At 33.8% G+C, this 25,055-nt stretch overlaps 1 protein-coding gene across 1 annotated transcript; it reads left to right on the top strand.

The window, feature by feature from the left end:
* Positions 1-367: 367 nt before the first annotated feature.
* Positions 368-14,846, top strand: LOC124356201 (chitin biosynthesis protein CHS5-like). The gene is made up of 8 exons (XM_046807385.1): positions 368-664; positions 5,114-5,251; positions 5,968-6,108; positions 7,670-7,771; positions 10,540-10,638; positions 12,529-12,591; positions 12,805-12,879; positions 14,267-14,846. The coding sequence occupies exons 1-8, from the start codon at positions 649-651 to the stop codon at positions 14,722-14,724; spliced, it is 1,092 nt and encodes a 363-aa protein (XP_046663341.1). The 5' UTR covers positions 368-648; the 3' UTR covers positions 14,725-14,846.
* The last annotated feature ends 10,209 nt before the right edge of the window (positions 14,847-25,055 follow it).

The following is a 25,055-nucleotide window of genomic DNA, read 5'->3' as shown; positions in this document are numbered from 1 at the left end:
ATACCTTGAGAAAGACGTAAGTATTTCAAAATACGCCATTCTAAAATTTTCATATGATGATATGAGACAATGTTTCTGTCTTTCATAATGTGATAAAACCGTGCAAAACTGTTATAACCGTTTATAATTTTAGTCATATACAGCTTCATAATTTATAAGACATAATACAATAGTAGCTACAATACTATTTATGAAATTAGTATTTTGTATATATCAATTAATATTATACTCATTTGTGATGTACGGTTTCTATGTCTTGTGGTTTCGCTTACAGACTGAAAACACACACATGATTTAGTCATATGATTTTCATTTTTTGGCGCGTGATTTGTTTACTGGACTGCACTAGTTTGTTTATATTGTTTACCGGACCTGACTTGTTTTTGTTTGAGGTTATGGTTATAAGCTGTGTGACTTTTGATTACTAATGAAAACATAGTTAAGTTTGCACTGATATTATTTTTAACTAATTAATTGTTTCTTATTATGCGTGTTTCGTCATATGCAAAGTGTTCTCGATAGATAAGGTTAGATAACAGGACATATAAATTAGTCCATGACGTGAATTTTACCAGTAAATCTATAAACTTGTAGCCTACTTTACAAAAATACTATAGATTACATACACAGTATGTGTGAATTTTTAAAATGACTATGCAGTCAGGTAAGTAGACTATTTTTAGTAATTTCCCTGGGTAGGGTACGATAAGCGAACCCGGGTTTTTTATCTCGAAATTGCCAAACGATATTACTTAATCATAACCATCGATATAATCAATCGATACTGATTAATTATTTTGAACCATTAACTTAAATAATCTACATCAATAGCTGTAAACACTTTCAAATATTTTTCGTAATGTAATATTTCAATTATTTATAAGTAACATTTTATTATTAAAAATCACAGTCAATTTAAGAAACATAAACGTCATTGCTTTGAAAGATGATAAGACATGTTTTTTGTGACTTCAACATGTTGGACTCGTACTGAAAAACCCATTATGTGAAATTTTTGGGAAAGAAAACTGTAGCAACTGTGAGAAGAGCAAATATGGCCGTCTTCAGTTTTCCTAATTTTGGTTATAATAATTTGTTTGATCACTGTAAATATTAAATTCACATTTTAATTTAAAACATATGATTGGGTACTTTGGGATTATACCGACCACACCCAGCCATGAATTGTTATTTGACATTTTGCTTCTACTGATTACTAGATTAGCGTAGATCAATATTTCGTCAATATAAAACAGGAATTGTCTTATCGCAAACCCCTCCCCACCCTCAGACAGAGGTCAAAGTCGAGCGGTCTAGTAGATAACGTGATTGCAGAGTCTCGCCGCCCGTTCAGCTAGTGCATCGCTTTGTTGTACTTCCGTGTTTTACATCTACATTTCTCCAAACACAAAAATTCAACAAAAACAAACATTACCAAACTAAAACTAAACTCTTTATTGAAAAAACACCCAAAACTTGTTTTTTATTCTTGATCACATACCGCCACCCAAAATGCGAGTGCCTCCGGCCATCAGCACGGGTTTCGGCAGTACCTTCGGTGCTGCCCCGCGCTGATGTCGACGAAAGAAAAACATCCCTCGAGATAGTACCTATCAGTAAAATATCAAATTCTAGAGGGGCTGGTCAGAAATATAAATTGAATTGTAATGGAAAGGCAATTATGTGCTGTGCAAATCATGTGATGCCGCGCCCTGCCCTAATCGGGATTATCGAGAAAGATAAGATAACAGCGACAACAATACCGATCACAATACTTGGAAATGCTTGTAATTTTGTAATTAAACAGTTGTTTTTTCGTTCTATCATGTTTGTTTCTATAAATTTACATTTTTGTGTTCTTCATACTGGTGTGGTCGGTATAATCCCAAAGTACCTATGATTGTTATTGAGGACTATAGATACTTTTATATCGATTGATAGTGTAGGATTTGAGATGCGAATATTAGGTATCGATGATTACATTCTTCAATATAAAAAAACCGGGTCCGCTTATTGAACCCTACCCATTTCCCTAAATAATTTAAGCTTGAGTTACAATGTACACAAATCTTTATTAATAATAGTATACAATTACCATTTTGGGTAGAGTACGATAAGCGGACCCGGTTTTTTTATATTGATCAGTACAATCATCGATCTTAATATTCATTTATCGAATACGTATTTATAAATCATATCAACATATCTATAGCCATAATAACATTTTAAATTAAAATAACTAATACAACACACATAGTGATAATCTTATAAATAATAAATGAGCTCTAACAATCAAACAAACGATTAGAACTGGAAATAAAAAAGCTCATAAATAATAATGAAATGATAACAGCATAAGAACATTAATAATAGGAAATACAACATATACATAAATACCTAATTATTTATATGTTTCTCTTATGTAGCAAGGATTAACCATTTTTGAGAAGTTGTTGAAGCATCTTCTCTAGAAAATTGTACTTCTTTTCTGCACAAATACTCACGGAGATGATCTGCAAGCAGGTTTAATATGGCTAATATGCCACTTTTTACACTTGTTTCACAGTCCTCCACGAGCTTTCAACTGTCTGTTATAATCTATAAAAGAAAATACGTTTATTGTATAACAAAATGTTTATATGTTGATACAAGTTGGTTTTTGTTAAAAAATCAGTATCGGTTAGTTATATAGAAAATTATAATTGAGTAATATCGTTTGTAAATATCGATATAAAAAAACTGGGACCGCTTATTGTACCTATTTTTTTCAATATTATCAATATATTTGTATTAACAATTTGTGGTGTGACATAACATACTATTTATTAGTGAATCTACCATATTTGAATTAAACATTTTCTCAAAATCAAGAGAATATTTGGCAAGAATACTCTTCTGTAAGTGAGATTAGTAAATATTACAATTACGAATGATAAAAATGTAAAATCACGTTACATTCTACGATTCCAAACATTGTAAAATGTCATTAGTGCCTTGAACTTTAGTGCAAAATTTAATAGTATCAATTTAATTATGCCAAAATCAAACCTAATACGTTAATCATATAACATCAAATAATAAGGGTGTTGAAACCATGTAAAATCACCTTTACAACATTCTTAACAATGTAGGTTAAACTTTAATTAACACCAACAATTTGTGGGCCAAAACTACCTTTACCTACAGCTAACGTATCAACATTTCAGTGTCTTCACGAATGCTGCAGGTGTTACCCTGCACTGTTGGCAATGATCTAAACACATCACTGGTGATAGTACTTATCAGATAAAATATATGAATTTCAGAGGGTCTAATCATTAATGATTAAGACAGTGAGAATTGTAATTTTCAAGGAAAACATTTAAAGGGTCTTTCTGCCTATATCTGAACAGGCAGTCTTCACATACTTAGATATGAATTGGTACTTTTAATTAGTTTCCGTACTAAAAATTCGTAGTTCTAATGACAGTTTACATTGTGAGGAATATCGGAAAGCCTATTCATTGGATACCTGAACGATTCTTTGTCAAGACAAATTACTCTCAGCCCAATGACTTTCTATTAGCTATATCATTTCTCTACTTGCAAAAACAGTTGGTAATGGTGAATGAGTGTTTCCTCATCCTTTTTGCTAGTCAAAAGGTAGTGATAAATTGGTGGAACTTTCTGTACAACCGACTTCTTGCCTTTGACCTCCAAGAACGTGCTAGTCTCATCAATTTTGCAGATTACTTAGGTTTGGTGGTCAACACCAAGTCTGAAGTCTGACTCCGTAATTTCAAAGTAGGAATTAGAGAGCTGAGACTCTGACTCTGCCCAAAAAGATGCTGATCATCATGACTGGATGGAGGAAGTTGTTGTCTATCGTGTTTGTGGTTGAAAGCATGATGATCGCACTGAAAGACAGGGTCAAGTACTAAAGTATTTAGATGGACGAGTGGTTCCGGTGCTAGCTGATACCCTCTGATCCATGTCCTGGCAAAGGAAAGAGGAGACAGCTTCCTTAAAGAAGGGAACAGGACAGAACTCCGCAGCATAAGTGCATGGATCAGACGGCTAATTCTTAGCAACTTGGTATGATGAAAAGAGGACATGGCAAGGTCAAGTACCACCTGATAAATGTGTTGGTATAGAACATGATTTTTAGATTTTGGTACCTACACAAGATTTCCTGAGTGACACTAGAATTTTCTAGTATTGCCTATAATAGTATATACACTATAAATGATGAAGATACAAATTGTTTAAGTTGAAAGTACAAGCTTGCCTGGAGTTCTCGGAATATATAAAAATGCTCATTTTGTCCAAACTTTAATTGCCTATAAAACAAAAACTAGTTGAGGTAGGAATATAGAATTTTGGTATATTTCCTTATCTATATGGAAGGATAAAAAAATGTAAAGTTTCTTCAAAATCTGAGATGGTGGGTGACATGTCTTGGATGATTTGATGTGAAATGATAAACCAGCAAGACAAGCTTGGTAAAATAGTATAAATTATGGTTAGGTTTGTTTTAGTTATATTTTAAAGTGTTTTATTCATACACGATAACAATGGTTCTGAATAATCAAAAAATTGATAATTTTCTCCATGTTGCTAGACTATCCACTTAGTGATATTTGCCTTTTTATACTAGTAGGCCTAATGGTGACAGCTTAAACAATTGTGCTCTGGAAAATGTACAGGTAACTCTGAAGTTTATCTTGTCATAAAGGTTAGCACATTCAAACCCAGAATTCATTAGACTGTGTATATGAAGATAACATCTTAGATAAAGCATTGGTTATAACAGTTTCTAAAGCAGTGCAGCCTTGTGAAAATCAAGATAAATGGAATCACCGCCATTGTTTGGTTTCCAACTTTGGAACACAATACTAAGACTATTTCGCACTAGCTTCTAGAGTAAGTGAGAACACAATTTTGCTCTAATCCTAAACTGGGATTAGTTTCCAAACACTCTTTGTGTATTGAAGTAAATTAGATAAGGTCGTATGCTTTTTTGAAGATGGTTCAATCAAGTTTATCAACTATTATAGGCTATGTTGTATATTTAAAAGCAAACTCGTATGTAGGTTATATTTATGATAAATAAAATGGTAATGGTATGTTTTAGGACATTCTTTGTCACCATCGGTCCGATTTCGACACAAAGATCCAAGTCAACAACTTCTTCAAGCAGCGCAAACAGTTGGGTACAAGTCCACCCTGTTGACTGAATTGTTATCTAATTATCTAAAATTTCACCAAAAAAGTAAGTTTTGTTAAGTTAATGTTATTTTCAACAATATGTAGAATATTTAATATCACTAGTAAATGAATACAGATTTTCCAATATTAATTTTATTCTTGCAAGGCCTTTCGGAATCAATGATTCCATCATCAGGCAACTTCACACAAAAAAGTGTAGAATAAATTATAAGTAGTCTGGTAATAATATATAAGAATGCAAATTGAATGATATTTGCTAAGTATAAAAAACTTATTATCTTTAGAATTAGCTATAGTGAAATGACCTTAAGTTTTTCCCCATAAGAACAGTGTTAAACCTCATGCAGTTTCCACCCGTATATATTTAGTTGTAGAATTATATGAGGCATCTCATATAATTAATAAGCATCCAAACGCTTTAAAGTTTTTCTCAAATTTTTATGGATAGTTCAGAAAAAATCTCAAACTTTGTTGTACTTTTTCGTTTAAATATTCAAGAAGTATACACATAAAAAACAAAAAAGCGTTTGGATGCGTATTAATGATATTTTTTTAATGAGACATCTTCCCAAATGCTGTGAGCAAAATTGAGGGCGTACTGCATGAGGTTTAACATTGTTTTCATGAGGAAAACTCGTGGTTATTTTGCTACAAATGGATCTTAAATTAATTTTTTGTATATTTTCTATAAAATGGAATAAGAAACTATAGTATTGGCTTGTTTTTTATATTCTAATAAACTTTGATTATTACTTACAGGTGTTCAAGTTGAATCTTTTTCAACTCCAGTACATGCAACTCAAAGATTTTCAACCAATTCACTGAGACCAGCATCTGTAGTACAGACTTCTTCTCAAGATTCTTATTTAGTTAGATCATCAAGGCAAAATGATATCCAAGGTAAAACTAACTCTCTAATTAGGCCAATATTTCCTATCTCTCAATATTCCTCCCCTCCTCCCTCTCTCACTTTCCATCTTCTCCTGCCTTTTCCCTCACGGTTTACTCGAGCTTCTTTCTCTTCAATTATTCCAAAAATCATTTATTATTAAATGTTAGTTTAATCTTTTTATGAGTTTAAGTGGTAGAGAGGACTTTATAGCCCTAACTTCGCCTCTAATAAAGTCATTTTTCATTTTATTCCCTCCCACCATTTAAACAAATATTTTTTTACAATCTGTGGAATGAAACTATATCTTCCAATATGTTCAAAGTAAAGATTCCCCAGGCATAAACCACGTCTGGCTGGTTTATACCTTCCCGTTGAACCTACTCTGGGTATGGCAAAAACCGATTTGTCATGTAAATCTGGGGAATCTTACAGATGTCCAGGAGGCAGCACATCACTAACCACAAATTTCGTAATATTGGAGTGCAATGATAAATCGATAGGTCTAGTCTACTGCAGGACATGACTGTTGGAGTTGGTGGGATTCCGTAAGTGTTAAGGGCTGTTGCTAGCCTAGACATAAGGGTGTGCCACCCCCTGCCTGCTTTGATTGGAGAGGCTAGTTCAGAGCTAGCTGGTTTCCTTTTCTTCCAAGGAGACATGACTGAATTTAATGCCCAACATCCTTCCTTATGGGTCTTGACAGGAAGCACGAAGTGGCCCCTACCCCCAATCTTACACATCCAGCATATCCTGGAAGTAGCGAAAATGTCCTTTTAGGACTAAGTGCAATGTCTTGGCTTCTAGTCCTAGAAGAACAACAGTGGCTCTCTCGATAACTGCACTGTACAATTAATCATGAAATGTCTGAGTGCAAGCCCAGTTTGAATGAAACTATCTGTCAATCATCATCAAATCTTTTAAATCTATAGTAATAACGTAGTAAGTAAGAAAATAAATCAAAAGTAAACGTGACAAAGGAATGAAGGCGAAACAAATGTGTATAAATTACAAGTGTTTTTTTTAAACAATTAATATTCATTTATGGCGGTGCTTGTCTCTCAAGGTAAAATTTGAGAATATGGCTGGGAACAATTAATTAAGTATTCTTATTACAACCCCAACCAGTTCCTTTCTAATTCCTTCCTTCTTATGACTGTTCCTTCTCTCCTGGTTTTTGGGCGTTCATTGCTATAGAGTGGCAGTAATTTCATAAACATATTTAATCTGTGGACATCTTGATTGACACAAGATTTTTATTAAAGGCTCTTTGTTTGATCATTTGAATTGCCCAACAGTGGTAGACAACTATGTGGAAATACATTCCAGTGAGGATACAATTACGTTGTACAGCCCTGTTTTACTTTTTTATTCCAATACAATACCTACTTTTTAAACATTTATATTTAGATTTTATATTTTATATTTACATTTTTTAAATATATTTAGTGAATCATCGTGGCTTTTTCAGAGACCTCCAGACTCTGAAAACAGTTAGGTGAAAGAAGTTCATTAAAATATCACCATTTTCGGTTTCGATCTAGATACTTATGTTGTTTTGTTTATTTACAGAACGTCAGGAAACATCACTGCCTTCAGTTTCTTCTACAAAACCCTGTCCAAGATCACAAAACGAGTCTAATGTGGCTTCTTTGGGAACTACTTCTAATAAAGGTACAAAATTTGTTCTCACATTTTCATCGTGTCACTCATTCTATCGAATAATTAGAGCAGCCTAGACCAAAATAGCAGCGTTGCCACATTGCTACTGTATCAGCTGTTCCCTAATGTTGAGACATATCAGTAATTTTTCATACACGTAAAACTGGCAACAGTGGTGGGTGCGGGTGTGGAGGGAGGATTAAAACGCAACAAGCTACCATTGGGTTATTTTGGTGCAGCTGCTCTAATTATTGTTTAATTGAGTTTTTGCAATGAGATCAAGCTACTGATATGAGAAAAAAGCAAGAATAGATAAATGGTAATATTTAATACACAAGTATTGTACCATTATTTTTGCCCTCATGTAGAAATAGATTTATGGCTGACTTCAAAAGCTATATTCTAGGGTCCACTGATTGAAAGAACACATAATATTGCACATATTTTACACACAATTACACATTTTCGATTGCATTGCAATATTCTTCAACCAGTAGAGACTACTATAATAGTTGTCTGTTCATTTTGGGTTGCAGAGTCAATCTGGGAAGCAGTGTTGCCAATTCACTTTTTATAGACACTGTTTTCACTGTATAACTGTTGACAATGTATTGAGTACTATATTATATATCTTTAGAAACTGTTAGCCTACTGAACGGAGTTCTTTCAAACAGTGGACCGTAGAAGATAGTTTTATAGGTAAACCTGCTGATTTTCCTATCAACTAGCAACAATCCCTAGCTTTCAGTCCTAAACCTAACTTCAAAGTCTGTTAGAGTAAGCCATTAAGTCTGTACATATTTTCCATCTATTAGTGCGTTATAATATTAATTTGTTAATATAGATCTTGCTTTACAAGATTAGTGCACTCACTTATCCGATCTCATTACAACATAAATAACAACTAATGATAAATCACACTCCAAGCAATCAGTTCTTGTCATCATCAGCCCATACACATTTGTAACCCATACACATTTGTAACCCATACACATTTGTAACCCATACCCATTTGTAACCCATACCCATTTGTAACCCATACACATTTGTAACCCATACACATTTGTAACCCATACACATTTGTAACCCATACACATTTGTAACCCATACACATTTGTAACCCATACACATTTGTAACCCATACACATTTGTAACCCATACACATTTGTAACCCATGCACATTTGTAACCCATACACATTTGTAACCCATACACATTTGTAACCCATACACATTTGTAACCCATACACATTTGTAACCCATACCCATTTGTAACCCATACACATTTGTAACCCATACACATTTGTAACCCATACACATTTGTAACCCATACACATTTGTAACCCATACCCATTTGTAACCCATACACATTTGTAAAACCCATACACATTTGTAACCCATACACATTTGTAACCCATACACATTTGTAACCCATACACATTTGTAAATGTGTTTGCATTATTTTCAATACTAGCCTGCACTGGTTTGGTTATATTTTATAGTGAACCTGGAATCCAACCATAGAACGTTTGGTTTGGTCCAAACCAAATTTGGCTTATAGAGTAACTATTGAATATCATTGTTATAATCTTCAATAAATATTGTCTCTAAAATAACTAAGTAGTATTGAAGTTAAATGTTTTTATTAAATAAAAATTTATGTTAATGTTTTATTCATGATTTTAATGCAAAATAGTTTTGTAACGTTTATTAGATTTCAGTACATGTTCTGTTTGTTGCAAAGCACACATGTAAACTGTATTGAACCTCCCTCAATATCCTGCTAGCATATCTGGAGTTGCTATAGAAGTGATAGGCCTTTGCCTGATATGTTTTACACATTAAATTTTCAATTCATTTATAGCTTCTTCTTCAACTTTCCTCTCTTCAAAGTTATACTCTCTCACTGAACACCAAGATCATAATCAACAGACCTAATACACCTTGATCCTTTTTCCAATTTTAATACTGCAAACTTCAGAGCATTGACAATCTTAATCAAACTATTCCTATTCTCTACTACACATCCAAGTTGTAACTTACAACTTACTTTACTGTTACTGACTTAATCCGCAAACAAGTCCACAAGCATTTTATCACACTTACACTTAATGTAAGTCAACTTTGTATTTCTAATCTAAAGCTTCCTCTCATAACACTAAATCTTTCTTTTTACTCTACTACCTATTCACTATATGAACTTAGTCAGCAAGCTAAATCCTCCTCTTCCGTCCACTTCTTAAAATCCAACAATTCATTCATTCATCCTCCTTTGCCATTCTTACACTATCTTTTTCGTTTGTCCCAGTGCTCTTGCCAAATTACTAGTGTTCAAACACCTCCATAGAGGTTGCTTACTCCTCTTCGTAAAAAACCTATGTAATAAAAAGTGTAAATAGTTGGGAAACAGTGAAAATCGTATACCATGCACTTATGGAAACCCACTTGAGGCACTTGTCAAAGTCAAGGTGGGAGTACACTATACAACGTGTCATGTAACACTGTAAACTGAGTACGGGTTTTTACTAACCCCAGAGTTCTTTTATGGACATCCTATTGTAATATGTCATGTAAGTACCATGCAATAGATTTAATTTTTGGAGAGAGGTTGTCAAAATCTATAGTGAAACTTTATTAGCAATTAATTCAAATAAAATGTGGACCTTTTTAAATGAAAAAAAGTCTTTTTTGAAATTGTATCTCACAATATTTTTTTTTATTATATGTACTTGTCACATTTAAAATATTCCATTCAACTGTTAATATATTATTGATGTTACAGAAAAACCAAAGAGGCCATCTCTGTCTCAATCGAAAAAGAATTCAGGATCAACAAACGTACCTCTAACTAAGTTTTTTAAACCGAAAAGTAAGCCTTCAGGTAAGAAAATTAAATCAGACCTGTAACATGTAGTATGCTGTAGCTGACTGTTTTTGTTGGGAAAAATACTTTTCGTGGTACATTTAGGTTTAAGAAAGTCTTGTCTTTAAAATAATGGTTTATTTCCTCATGCATTGCTTATAGTTTGTATATTCTGAGTTACTCTAATATAAACAACATTTTGTGTTTTTATAAGTTAAGTAGGATTAAATAGTATTTGGTTTTGATACACTACCTAGTCAAAAGGTGACCAGGTGTTGTCTATGTGATCACTTTGTTGCCTTGTATTGATTTTGTCATACATATTTTGTACATGTTGTTTCTTAAGATTGTTTGTTCGCTTCTTGATGATTTTGAATACACATTATCTTGTTTGTATATTATGGATTTGTAAAAAAGAAAGAATGGGTGCACCATTAAAATTATCTGCCGAACACTGAAAAAAGACACTAAGATTCGCAAGTCAGAGTTTTTATACCAACCCCCTAAAAAAACCTACCACATCACCAAAGTCCTTGATTGGTCTCTGACTATCCAATCACAAGGCTAGAGAAATTAAACCCCTAGAGAAGATCAACTGTTCTACCCCTATTGTAACCAGTTATCGTAGTTGGATTCCAGATAAACTGCTGTCTTTCTGTACCAATTTTACCAGACTTTCTTAAGAAATTACATTTTAAATTTTACCTATGTTTTGACAAATCTACTTATACTCTAAAATATTTTCGTTTATATATATTTCTCCCACAGTTTGCCCATGTAGCGAATGCTACAGCATACATAAAAATAAAAAACTAATCAATATGTGTTGGTGACCTCGCCTTAGTCAAGGTTATAACAGAACAAGTTTTACGTCAAAAAATCAACCATATAAATGAGGTCCCAGTGTAATCAGAACTAGCACCAACTTTACTATCTCACTGCACAGAACAAGGTGAAAGGCTGAATTTAATTTTTGTGTCTGCCTTAAGGTTTTGGTACGTGAAGAAGATGATGGATTCTAATTCTATAATGTAGTGTTCTATTTTTGTAACATTAATCCCGTCACAGTTTTTGACGTAATATTACGTTCATAGTGATTGCGTAAAAGTGTGGTGATGTAATATTATCTGTCATTGTATTTTTCCTATTTTATTCTGTTGTCTATTTTGCAAAAGCATTTCTATTACAACCGCATGCCACACATGCAGTTCTGGCGTTTTCTACTAGATGTCAGCACTTCCTTGATCCTCCGTCATGAATATTTGCACCTTGGTTAGTTCGCTGTAGTTTCACAGTGCAGACAGCTACTGAGTGTAGTTATTCTACGTAACCCATCTTGGAGTATTTTGTAGTTTATTTCTAGTGTTTATTGTGCCATGGAAATAACTGACGCATAAAATGACAATTTCCGGAATGATGACACGAAAAAGTAAAAATGACTTTGAGGATGATATAAAAAAAAACATCAAAAATTTTATAAAAGACACTAAAAATAATTTTTTTACAAAATAGTATTTATCAAATCTCTGCAAACCTGTAAAAAAAACAGCATAAAATCCACCAAAACAACATAATTTTAGGTCGAAAAACAAAACCGTTAAGGGCTTAACGATAGCAAATGTTTGAAAGCCTGTTATCCTTTTGTATATATTTGAAAACTTATCGTGGATACAATATAACTGTAGCCTCTAACAACTAAATACATGTATTGCTTACATGTATCTGGAAGAAACATAAATCATGCCAAGACATGTTTAATAACAACAAGCTAATAAGATTTTAAAAATCATTTTCATATTTGTTACTTACTTTATACTAAGTATTATAGAGCTTCTTAGGTGTAACAACCTGCAAAAAGTCTTCCTTTATCTTTATTTTACATGAAATTGTACATTTGATATTTTTCAGAGTCGCTTGAAAGAAATCAAAAAAGACCGGACAGTTCAAGAAATGAAAACCTTATCGTTATTAGTAAGTTTTGCTTCGCATTAACATGTTTTATTTATTTATTCATTAACGTCTTCTAATCCTATTTTTCCAATTATCGCATAAAATGTGTGCTATATTGTAGATAAATTGTTACTTTAAAAAAATTGGTGTTTATATTTTATGTTTGAAGTATATTTTAAATTGTCATTATATAACAATATATCAAACCAACAGATTGATTTTAATTTTTTGCAGGTGATGAAGAAGCTGATATTGGGCCTTCAGAATCTGTAACTTTTACAAATGAGACCATCATTGAAGACTCTTCGAGTAAGTTAAGCTATCTAAGGAATAATTTGTAATCATTTTTATATTAAAAATTGCATTACAAGAATCCTTTACATACACATTCAAAATCAATATTGTAGTTTAGAGGATAATCAGAAGTTATCTAAGATTCAAACTGTTGTAAATGTAAGAAAAGAAATAAATACTGACTAAACATTACTTTTTTACATAGCACTGGACGTTTCATTTAAAAACTTTCTCAATAGACTTTATCCTGTTGTTTGTGTTTCATGGTTTCATTAGTAGTTTTACATGAAATCAAAATTGAATTTTATTTTAAATACAACATTGCATAGATCCACTTTAACATCTTTTACGTCACTACCTGGTTTATAGTTGTAGTTTAAGTGAAATTGTATTATAAAATTAAACTGTCACATATATGATTATTTTTGGAAAGTTTATTTTATTACCTATGATTGTTCATAAAAAATTACTTCACTTAATAATTTATGGAACTTTGCATTATGGATAAAAATGCTTTGCTGGCTTTAATTAAACATTTAGTTGTGTCAAAAGGATTAAGAAATTAATAACTGGATATAATGGTTTATGATGAATATTTAATTAAAATTACCAGCGTCTTTTTCTTACAACTGCCTTTTATACCGAAATAATCATTTTTGACACTAAAAATTGTGATTTTTTTGGCTTGAAATCGTTAAAATACAAAAAAGTTTTAAACATGAAAATATTTTCCATGAGAGAAACTATATTTATAAATTGAATCTGTTTGCCAAAATTCATTAAAATCTGACCATCTATACCGTCTCTTGACATGTTTTCAATTACATTTTACTCAAAAACAATTTTTTATGATTTTTTAACTAAAATGTTTGGAGAGGACACGTATATTATATATGTTTTAAGGACATATTTTAAACTCTATGACTTTGTCAATGCATCGTTTGTGTGGGATGGCAATAAAATATTCTTGCTTCTTGACTCTTGAGATACAGATAGTGCTATTTTGTTAAGCATCAAACTGGACTTCAAATAATGAAAATGTAATCAAGCTTGTTAGAACAAGTAAAACATGTTTTTAACTAAAAACTTCTTATGTAAACTAAATAACATATGTATTAGTTATTCACTAACTACCATTAATTTTGCTAAATCAGCCCTGTTGTTGAGACACATAGAGTCAGACAATTTTGTAAAACACAATTTTTTTAAGGATAGGCCAAAGCAAAAAATATTTTCATTACAGCCAATATTAGGTTTTTTATTTCACACAATACTTTACAAGAATACGAGTGGAGTAGAAGAAAATAAAAACAGTTAGATCGATATCAGGATAACATTGTGAATATCTTAAGGGTAGATAACATTTATTTTTATTTCAAAAGTATGATTTGATTGGTATCAGGCGATGACGAGATTCTTCCAACTCCTGTATTCCGAGCTCCAGCAAGACCGTCACAATTCTCCAGGACATCACTGGATACCACAAGACCTTCACTGGATACCACCAGGCCATCACTGGATACCACCAGACCTTCCCTGGATACCACCAGACCATCACTGGATACCACCAGACCTTCCCTGGATACCACCAGACCATCACTGGATACCAACAGGCCATCACTGGATACCACCAGGCCATCACTGGATACCACCAGGCCATCACTGGATACCAACAGGCCATCACTGGATACCCACCAGGCCATCACTGGATACCACCAGGCCATCACTGGATACCAACAGGCCATCACTGGATACCACCAGGCCATCACTGGATACCACCAGACCTTCCCTGGATACCACCAGACCATCACTGGATACCACCAGACCTTCCCTGGATACCACCAGACCTTCACTGAGTAATACCAAGCATTCATTGAATAGGACTAATACAAGGCCACCACTGGATTGTGAGTCTACAAACAGACCTCCATTGGATACTACCAGACATTCTTTGGATACTAATGCCATTTCGTTGGGCTCAACTATGAGTAAGTAGCAATTTCATATTGACGTCACTATTGAACCATATTCAAGTTAGCAAACGAAGAAATCTTGTCACAAAACTGTTGGGGAATTAGATATTGATATAATTTTTTTAAGTTAATTATTTCAAATTATATATTATAAATTGATCTCAAAATGTTTGAACATGGAAAAAATAGTATCCACTATAAAGCGCTAGCCAAATAAAATTTTAAATCTCAATTATGTAGTTTATGTTTCTTTATATAAGTTGTATTATGCTTGTATTAATATTGATATTGTAAATTCTGACCATTGAAACCTATAAATTTGTATCTTTTCTTGGTTAAAAAATCTTAATTTTTTAAATTTTTACTTCATTATTGTAATTTAAATATTAATACTATTCATTCAAGAGATTTTAAAGTCCCCAAATTTCACAACTAAATGAAGAACTCTCCACTAATCTTAGTTGATGTTTACGGAGTCGTGGTAAATGCAAGAAAGCCCAAATGTTCACCAGTAAGAGCGTTTTGTGAACTCCCAAGGTTGGGATCTGGCTATCTGTATTAACTGACAGTGAATAAAGATGTATTGATTCGATTTGCATGTTCTTTTTGATACACTTACCTAAGTTGTAATTCTAGTGTCCATACAGAGTGTGATCATGAAGTCCACTCTCTGCTAATTTTTTAAATGGTTTAAGTTAAAGAAATGAAACTCAAGGAGTGTTTTTGGACAAAACTACTTTTTGGCATACTTCAAATTTTTGAAAATTGTCTCCCAGAGAGTTACAGTCCCAGCTCAAAAATGTTGAATTGAAACTCTCTTAGGATCTTTTTGGAACAGGTATAAAAAATAATAATAATTTTACACTGAACTCTGTTCATTCATTGGTTTTAAAGACATTCAGAATCAATGCTAAATTTAACAATATTTTTAAAATTCATAAATTTTGTTTTACATTTTGCCAAAATTAATAAACTATAGGTGCAAAACGTTTAGCATTAGAAGCAAAATAGAGGACATTTTTTATAATAACTTCAAAGATTAAGTTTTACGTCCAAAAATGAGTAAAAATTTTACAAAATAAACTTTTTCAACTCTCCATGAATATTTCTTTAGACATCAGATAAGATCTTAACATGATTCTGAAATCGAAACACGCCAATTTTGTTCCAAACAGTTCTGAATTCATTCTGGATGAATGATGAGATGATCACAGGCTGTGCACAACACTTCAGTCAATTGCTTTTATCATGGCTCTTATTTTTATACGTAGTAATAATAGTTTCACTAATTTCATCTGTTTAAATTCAGCAACCACAAGAAGAACTGAAACTGGATCAATCTCGACTATGACTAATAATGCAACGCCAAACTCTTTTGCCTCTCATCATCCTCAAACTACAACTAGGAGTGGAGGTAAGTTTGCAGTCTGAGCCACTTTCGTAGCATTGTAGTCATTATTGTTTGATATACCTGTGATTATATGAAGCAACATTGTCAACAGCATATTATTTAAACCCTTTTACTGGTGGTTTTTTTTCTCAATAAGAGTGCCCTATAAAATGAGCTTTTTTTAATTTTAGAATTTGTTTTGGTGATTTGAGTGTACTGCAGTGGAAGTGTTATGAAAACACTCAATTAAACATTGCTTTAATGTTCTTTTGTATATTTATGCAGAAATTAATATAATTATGCACAAAAGTTATTATTATATGTACAAAATATGAGTATAAGATTAAATATTTTTTATGCAGACAGAAATTCAAACCATAATAAATCTCTATATATGTGACCTTACTATCTACATTTTTTTAAACGCACATCTTTTGACACCTCAAAATTCACTACACGATTACAATACTAGACACAAGAACAACACAATAGAATTTCACAGACTCAGTAAAACACAAAACATTCATACTGTGCTATCATTCAAAGTTTACAACCATTTAAGATACTTAATTGAACTGTATCTTGTAAAACAGTTTAAAACAAAACTATATAATTGGCTTCTATGTACCCCTTTTTATAACATTGAAGAATTTTTCAAAATAAAGAATATTACATTTTAAGAAATTCTCATTCCTCACCAGTCCATTTCTGTGTAGAATCTCATATTGTTGCAGTTTTTAGTGTTATGTTGATATTGTTGCTATTTTAGAATAATATTGTTGTTATTTTGTTTTTAATGCATAGTCTCTTGTATTACTGTTCTGTTTTACAATTTGTTCAAATTTACTTTATCAATTGTTTGCTATTATTTATTTATTTATTACTTTATTTATTTGTTATAATGATCATTAAATATATTAGTTAGTTAAGTAACTAGTTAGTTGAATAGTTTGTTACTTTCAAACATCGATACAATAATGCAGCTACTTTTTTCCATAATGTATAAATTTCCCATTTATTTTTGCTGGAACTCTGGATTTGTTTTAACTCCATTTTGTGTTATTTGTTTATGTATAATATTTTATTTATCTATTCTTTAAATCTAAGTTAGGAATAATTTAACTTAATTAGTCATAAGTGTTTGACTTGGCTAATGAGTTGCATTATAACTGCAATGTTTATGTAAGTAATACGACAATAAAATATTTGAATTTGAATCTGAACTCAGTATTTTCTCATAACAAACTAATAAGGTACAGGACAGGTTCAAGTTAGTAACAGTACACTAGTCTCCTCAGAAATCTTTGATGCATGAAAGGCGCTTGAACAGTCGGGAACACAAAGCGGAACATCGCAATAGTGGCATATCCATATTGTATCTCGGCTCCACTGCTTGCCGAAGCTGGTCTGAATACGTGGCATTCGTTTCTTGGATTGTGCTATTTTATTTATGCAACAGGGATGGTGGGGGGAAATGCCGGGTAGTGAGTCTCAGGGCAGCAAAAAATGCAGTCTAATAGTCTTGCCTTGGGCCATTTTTACAAATGCAGTAAATTACACCAAACACCTTGCGTTTCATTTAACTCATGGTAAACCACAACTAATCGTTTACAAACAATCAGGTCAACCGGTAACTGTTTTGAAAAGTGAGGTTACAAACAACATGTATCCTCAGTATGTAAATAGAAATAGACATCAGCCTGATTACTTCATTTGAACAACCAATTTTGAAATAAAGTCCATAGTGCAGTAAATTGGGTCCATAAGAAATAAACAAAAGAACAAATTCCATCTATTGGGAATGATGAAACTACTTAAAGAGTTTCTTATTCTATTCCACTAGGTCGCTTAAATATTTCAGACTTCTATATCAGTGAAAACTTGTTTTAGGCGCCTTAATATTCTTCCCGGCAACGGCTATCCGGAATTACTGGGCGGGCGGCACCGTAGTGTGCTCCCTGAATTCATTTCAGGATTAATTAGTCAAAGGGTTTAATCTCTTTCACAGTTTTTGACGTTAATATTACGTTTCGTAGTCGATTGATTAAAAGTGTCCTACTTGACATCAAATACATTTGGCCATGTGAATTAGAAAACGACGCACTTTCTAACTAGCATATGCTATCGAGGTAAGTACGTTATTTGGTCAAATCAGTGTGAATAAGATTTGTAGAAAATAACTAAGGGCAAGTCTAAGTAGAATTCCGGAAAAACCCAGGCACTTACTTGCGGGGTAGGTACATGCTAGACCAAGTAAATGCTAAAGTTTTAAACGTTCCTGTCACCACACCACGTTTTTCTCTCCCCTCCACTACCTTTCAGTCTACTTCCACATCAGGTGCGCATAATCCCTCTTCCACTCTGTTCAAACCACGTATTCCATCCAAGATGTATTCATTCATCAGCAAGAATCTGACGAATAATGATTTTAATAAAAATAGAAAAAATTGAATCGCAACGCTCTCTGTTTTGTTAACGTCTCGCTTTTTTCTTTCGGATCACAGTGTATTACTTAGCAAATCAAAAAACCCCTGCCTGTGAGATGAATGCTAAGAAAAAGAAGCCAGCAAGGAAATCAACACTCTCAACTGTTTAAAAACCATAACCGTTTTCTTTACAAAAATTACGTTTCGTTTATTTAATTCATAGCGAACAGCAATAAATTTTTACCGTTTTGACGAATAGGCGAAAACTCAGCCGCTATGAATCAAACAACCCAAACTGTGGACTGAGCAGCACGGTAGTCAAATTGCTAGGAAAACGTCCTAGCATGCCCCAGAACCAGGCTTGAAAATATTGGGCCATGTGAATAAAAACTAGTATACAGCAAATACTAGGGATTTTCTTAAGTCAAATGCTAAAACGTTTTGTGTGAATAAACCCACTAGCACTTGCTAGGGTAGTAAAAGTTTCTAGAAGTTTTTCCCGGACTGACAGTAGTAAATGCTTAAAAAATGGTGTGAATAAAAACTTTTGAAGTAGATTGTTCTGTAGCATATGCTTTTCAAATAATTTTCAAGCCTGGTCTGGGGCATGCTAGAACTTTTTTCCTTATAGCAATTTACCTACCTGTCCTGCTTCAAGTCCACAGTTTGTTGTTGATCCATGGCTGAGTTTATGCCTATTCGTCAACGTAAAATTTAGTTTCTGTTCGCTCTGAAAATAAACGAACGTAATTGTAAAGAAACTGTTAAGGTTTAACAATTTTGCGTTGAGAGTGTTGATGTCCTTGCGGCACCGTTTACTTGAAGAAAGTGATACTCGTGGCGGCGGTGGTATTTTGCAGAACGACATCAATTTGGGAAATATTTCTGAGGTTTGTGGGTTGATCCTTGACTCTTCAGTCTGGTGTTAGCTCAAGAATGTGGGTGTACATCGTACTACTCACTGCCAACAAGACTATACGGTTACGTGTGATGAGTTAGAGTAGTTGAACAATCAACCAATTGGATACGTTTTCCAACTACAGCGAAGTATATGACCGAGGCTAAAGTTTTGTGGACAAAAAAAAACAGAGACATTTTCGTTTGCCAATTTGTAATTGTGCCCTTGATTGTACTCAAATTGAGATACAAAAGCCTGGGCTAGCACCGGTGATGAGTATAATTTGTAGAACAAGGATATCTCTAGTATAAATGTCTCAGCGCAACATGCAATGCATTGGAACAGTTTACAAGTATTTACTGCAGAGTGGCCCGGCAGTGTTCAACGACGGCAGAGACGTGTGGAGGAATAGTCATAGGAGAGACATCGGGTCACAGTATGATGGAGCAGTTTGGCTGTTTAAGGAGATTCAGTGATACGGATTTTAACGAGCCGTGGTTGATTACACCGGTTCAAGCCTCCCACGAACGCATCAAGAACGAGAAGTTTTCAAATCTAATCCATGCTAGAGAAAGGGTTATAATAGAAAGATGTTTTGGCCAGTTTTAAAAAGGAGATTCCCCAATCATGGGAAACTGTGTTAAGGATTTGCATTAAACAACATTCCACAAGTGGTAGTCCAGTTGCGCTGTGCTACACAACATTGGCCCAAGCATTTTTTTTTTTTTCTAAAGGGATGACTTTGAGTATGGGGATCATGATAGCGTCCCAAATGAAGATGACCCAACCTGGGTGTGGTTTCGTTATGAAGAAATCCCGACACAACATTAAGAGGCAAAGACAAGCTGCCAATATGAAAGGCGTATTGAATATTCCGTGAGGAAATTGTTTTTTTTTTGTTAAATTTATTTGGTTTTCCCTTCAGTAGTTCTGTATTTCGGCTAAAACTTTCCTTAGATGTCGTTCCACTGTTGGTTGCTGAACCTGGGAGCCCGCACTTGTGCCCAACTGAAATATTACCCGGCGATTTTATGGAATACTGGGTTATCATCTTTCTATCAAACTCCCAAGAATGTTTTTCTCGCCACGGTTTGTATGTTTTATTTTCCTGTTTTCCCCGTCACTTTTTAACGTCACAGTCTTCTTCTTTGACGGTAAGACTTCACATTGCCAGTTCAATGCTCTTATTAAGTTGGCCTACAGTAACTTGGTTTCTCCCAATGGCATCCACAGTAGTCAGAACTAAGGTTTCCCAAGCATCCTTTCTCTAGCATTTTCATCACAGCAGGGTTTTTTGATTATGCTAAGTAATACACAGTGAATCCGAAATGGAGAACGTACAAACAGAGCGCGATCAATTTTTTTCTATTTTATTAAAATCATTATTTTGTCATATTCTTCTGATGATGAATACATCTTGGTTAATACGTGTTGAACAGAGTGAAAGAGGGATATGGCCACCGATGTGGAGTAGACTTGAAAGGAAGTGGAGGGGAGAGAAACGTGTCCGTGACAGGAACGATAAAACATAGCATTTACTTGGTCTATAGCATGTACTACCCCGCGAGTAAGTGCTTTGGGGTTTTTTTCCGGATTTCTACTAGGACTTGCCCTAGTAATTTTCTACCCAAATCTTTATTCACACTTGAATTTGTCCAAATACATACTAGACCTAGCATATGCTAGTTAGAAAGTGCTCGTTTTTTATTCACCTTGTGACATTGAAGCATATGCTACAGAAACAATCTACTTCCAAAAGTTTTATTCACAACCATTTTTTAAAAGCATTTACTAACTCCGTACCCCCGGGGAAAACTCTAGAACTTTATCTACCCCTAGCAAGTGCTAGTGTTTTTATTCACACAAAACGTAGCAATTTACTTAAGAAATCCCTAGTCATATGCTTATACTAAGTTTTTTATTCACATGGCCCTTGGTTCCTGTTTTATTTTCTTTTTCGATCGTAATAAATGCGCATGAAGCAATTTCTATGACAGATGGGAGTAGCTTGCGCAAGTAGTTCTGGGCGTTTTCTACTAAATGTCCGCACTTTTCCTTGGACCTCTGTCCATGAGTGTTTACAACTTTGGTGAGGTTAACAGTAGTCTCTCAGTGCAGACATCTACCGCATGTTGTAGCATGTCACCTGTCCCCTGTGGAAATAGTCCTCAAACCTTTTCTCATGTTTAGGGTTCAGTAATTTAATAAAAAAGGTAATTCCAATTTCTGTAATTTACCAGCAATTCTTGCCCTTTTGAAAATGTTTCTGTTTTTTGTTAACACTTCACAATAAGTACATGTCCAGAATCCATGTAATCTTCCTTGTGGTTATTTATTACGTATGAGGACATACTCATATTTACGTATAACTAGAACAGCAAAGTTGAGAAGGGGGTTTACGTATGTATGTACCTTCTCCCACTTGGCGAACTCTTACGTAACATGGGCCAAGTTCAGTGAAGTCCCATATGGCCTTCCATAATTCATTATCATTACAAGGAGATTAGTGGAAAAGAGAATAAGAAACCTTTAGATTGGAGTAGAGCCTCATGAATTAAGACAATCTAAAATGTTTATCTCTCCTTATGCTTAAGGGTGGAGGCATCTCACCTAGATCAGAAATAAGTGAGAAGTAAGAATGATAATAGGGATTTTTGACAGGACCAAGGCCCACTACGGAAAAAATCTTGATGAGGGTAGGCCCTTAGCCCAGGACCTGATGAATCGTAAACCACTGCGGAGAAGAGGAGGAATCACGCGGACATATTTTGGTTAAATTGTCCTGCCATATCAAAAAATTCGGAAAAAATTCCTTGGAGCCTATTCTCCTCAGCCCCAAGGATATCAGAGAACAGGAGCCCGAAATTTGATCAGCTTTTGTTAAAGTCTCAGATTTTGAGGGACACAAAATAATATAATTAAGGGAGGTGCAACAGGTCCTTTTTTAGGACTAAGCGTGAGGACTAACCGTCTTTTTCCCTCAGGTTAAAAAAAAGAGATTTTTTGAAAGAAAATTTCATCCATATTCTTTTTTCTCTTGTCAATCTTCAGTTTTTAATATTGTGTAAGTGCACTGGTGTTAAATTTTTCTTTACAGTTTAGTGAAAAACCGCTTCTAAAACTGACAAACGACTCATGACAAGAGGACAAAGGAAGTGTGCTGACATCTAGTAGAAAACACTAGTTTGAGTGATGCGCAGTATTCTTGGTGGTATTTTAAATAAGCAAAAGTCAGTGATTTTTAATTTAAGTTAAATGAAAACTTCATCTAGTTCTTCTAATTTTTTCAAATAAAATATTCCTATAGACGCGGAAATGACCAGCACTGAGAACTGCCTTGTGTGGGACAGGATTTGCTCGACAGAGAAGCCGAGTGGTGGCCTTTGTTACGACAGTTGCAAGCAAGCCGCAGTTCTGTCCATCCTCGGGTCCAACACCCCCATCGCTCGCTGCTGGCTCAACACTGCTGCATCACTGTAAGTATTCTTCTTATTTAGCAGGTATAAAATATCAAGACATGAGCTATGTGTTTTGAAAAATGTCTTTTATTTTAACACGTGATATAAGTATATTGTGCTATCTGGCATAATTCTCTGTGTCCCTAACAGAGAATATTATTATTAATAAGTAATAATACAGTAATTATAATACAATATAACCTAACAACTATTATTAATTGTATTATTATTATTATTATTGTGCTGTCTTCGACAGCAGTATATAATTTATTTCTAAAAGGCACATTTAAAATTCCAACATAAATAGCAATTTTATTGATTAAGGTGCCTATATATTACTGATATTGCCAGTGCAAATGACCATTTCTTGGGACAGAATGTCAGGGTGACCCAAATTGGTGGGTATGTTTATGTGACAGTCAGCTGTTGTATTCAAACCACAGTTGAGTTTGTGTGGAAGTTGAACGTAGGATGCTCACTGTGGTAGGAGTGTTCATTCTTAAACAAGAATTCAAGATTTTTTATTTGTTGTTTAAACACTTTTAACAGTAAAATGCAATATACACATCGTCAAAATTGTTTAATGTAGAATACATTTTTTAAAGTTACTACTATTAGTAAATTTAACTAATTTAAGTTTCTCTGAGTATGTCAAGAAGTGTATTTAAACACTCTAAAAAGTAAATTAAAACCTATTATATAATTTATTTATAAAACAAAAACAGTAACATGGTTTCATTTAAATGTAACACACACTAAAACTAAACAAATACTTAGAGACATCAAAATTAAAAACTTAATTTTACATAAATATCACAGTTTAAAATAATCAGCAATGGAATAAAATGCTTCTGCATTCAACCATTTTACTTTAAAGTGAGTTCTACAGAGCAATTACTAATGTTTGCTGTCCGAGGCTCTTCTGGAAATTTATTAAACAAATTTATATTCAACCATTTTAAATGACTACTACTATACTCTCCTACTTTTATGTAGAAAACCATTTAGTAGATACTTCTATAGCTGAGACTTTGTTAAACCCATCAGGGAATCAACTTCTGGCTGGTTTATACCCTTCCAGTTGAACCCTCCATCTGGGCACAGCAAAAACCAATTTGTGTCACTTCAATCCTGGGCAACCTTAATGGCTGTCCAGGAGCGGCACATCACTAAACCGAAAATGGTTGAGATTCTGGGGTTCATGGGCAAGTTCGATAGGTCTAGTCCTACTGTGGGAGATGACTGTTGGAGTTGGTGGAGTTTATTCCTTAACCTCAAAGGTGCTTGCTAACCTCACCAAGGTGATGTCAACCTCCCTGCCTATTTTTGACTGGAGAGAGCCGTGGTTTCAGGAGCTGGCCTCCCCGCTTCTTTCCAGGGGGACATGACTTTGAGATGTAGTGCCCTAATTCTTTCCTCATGGATCTCGATAGGAAGAGGCGGCCCCTACTCCCTACACCTTTACCCATCCTGAATATCCTAGATCACTCCGGAAGCCAGCCGCAAAGGTTCTATACAGGTACTAAGTGCAATTTATAAGCTTCTTGACCTAAGAGAACAAAAAAAGACTTGTTAAATATGGCAAGGTAACCATAGCAGTTATTTGAATTAATAAGAAATTGTGTCGTCAGCATATTATACTGATTTACAAGGCATATTGGAAGACAGAATCGATTATAATCAAATATATCAAAACAAAAAAGATCTTCAGAACAACCTTGTGACAACCTATTTTTTAACAGTTTTTATTTTCCAGATTGGTCCTTACCCGAGAACAACGATTTGCCTGCCTATATTTTAGGTACGTTTATTAAACTAAGATCCCTTTCCTTTCACACCATAACAGACAAATTTGATTTAACAACAAATAATGCAAAATATAATAAAATCCCTTTGATAGATCAATTAGTAGCCAAAACAGACGTAAAGTTTTTGTCCTAAAAATTTAAGATAACACTTTCCACCCACAAACTTTTAAACCAGCACTTTACAGTGTGTTTAAGAATTTGGCAAAAAAAACCACACTACTGCTCATTACAGAGAAAC

Source organism: Homalodisca vitripennis, chromosome 2 (genome assembly GCF_021130785.1).
Source record: "Homalodisca vitripennis isolate AUS2020 chromosome 2, UT_GWSS_2.1, whole genome shotgun sequence".
Lineage (NCBI taxonomy): Eukaryota > Metazoa > Arthropoda > Insecta > Hemiptera > Cicadellidae > Homalodisca > Homalodisca vitripennis.
Note: the sequence above shows the minus strand (reverse complement) of the source record. Positions and strands in the feature narration are given on the sequence as shown.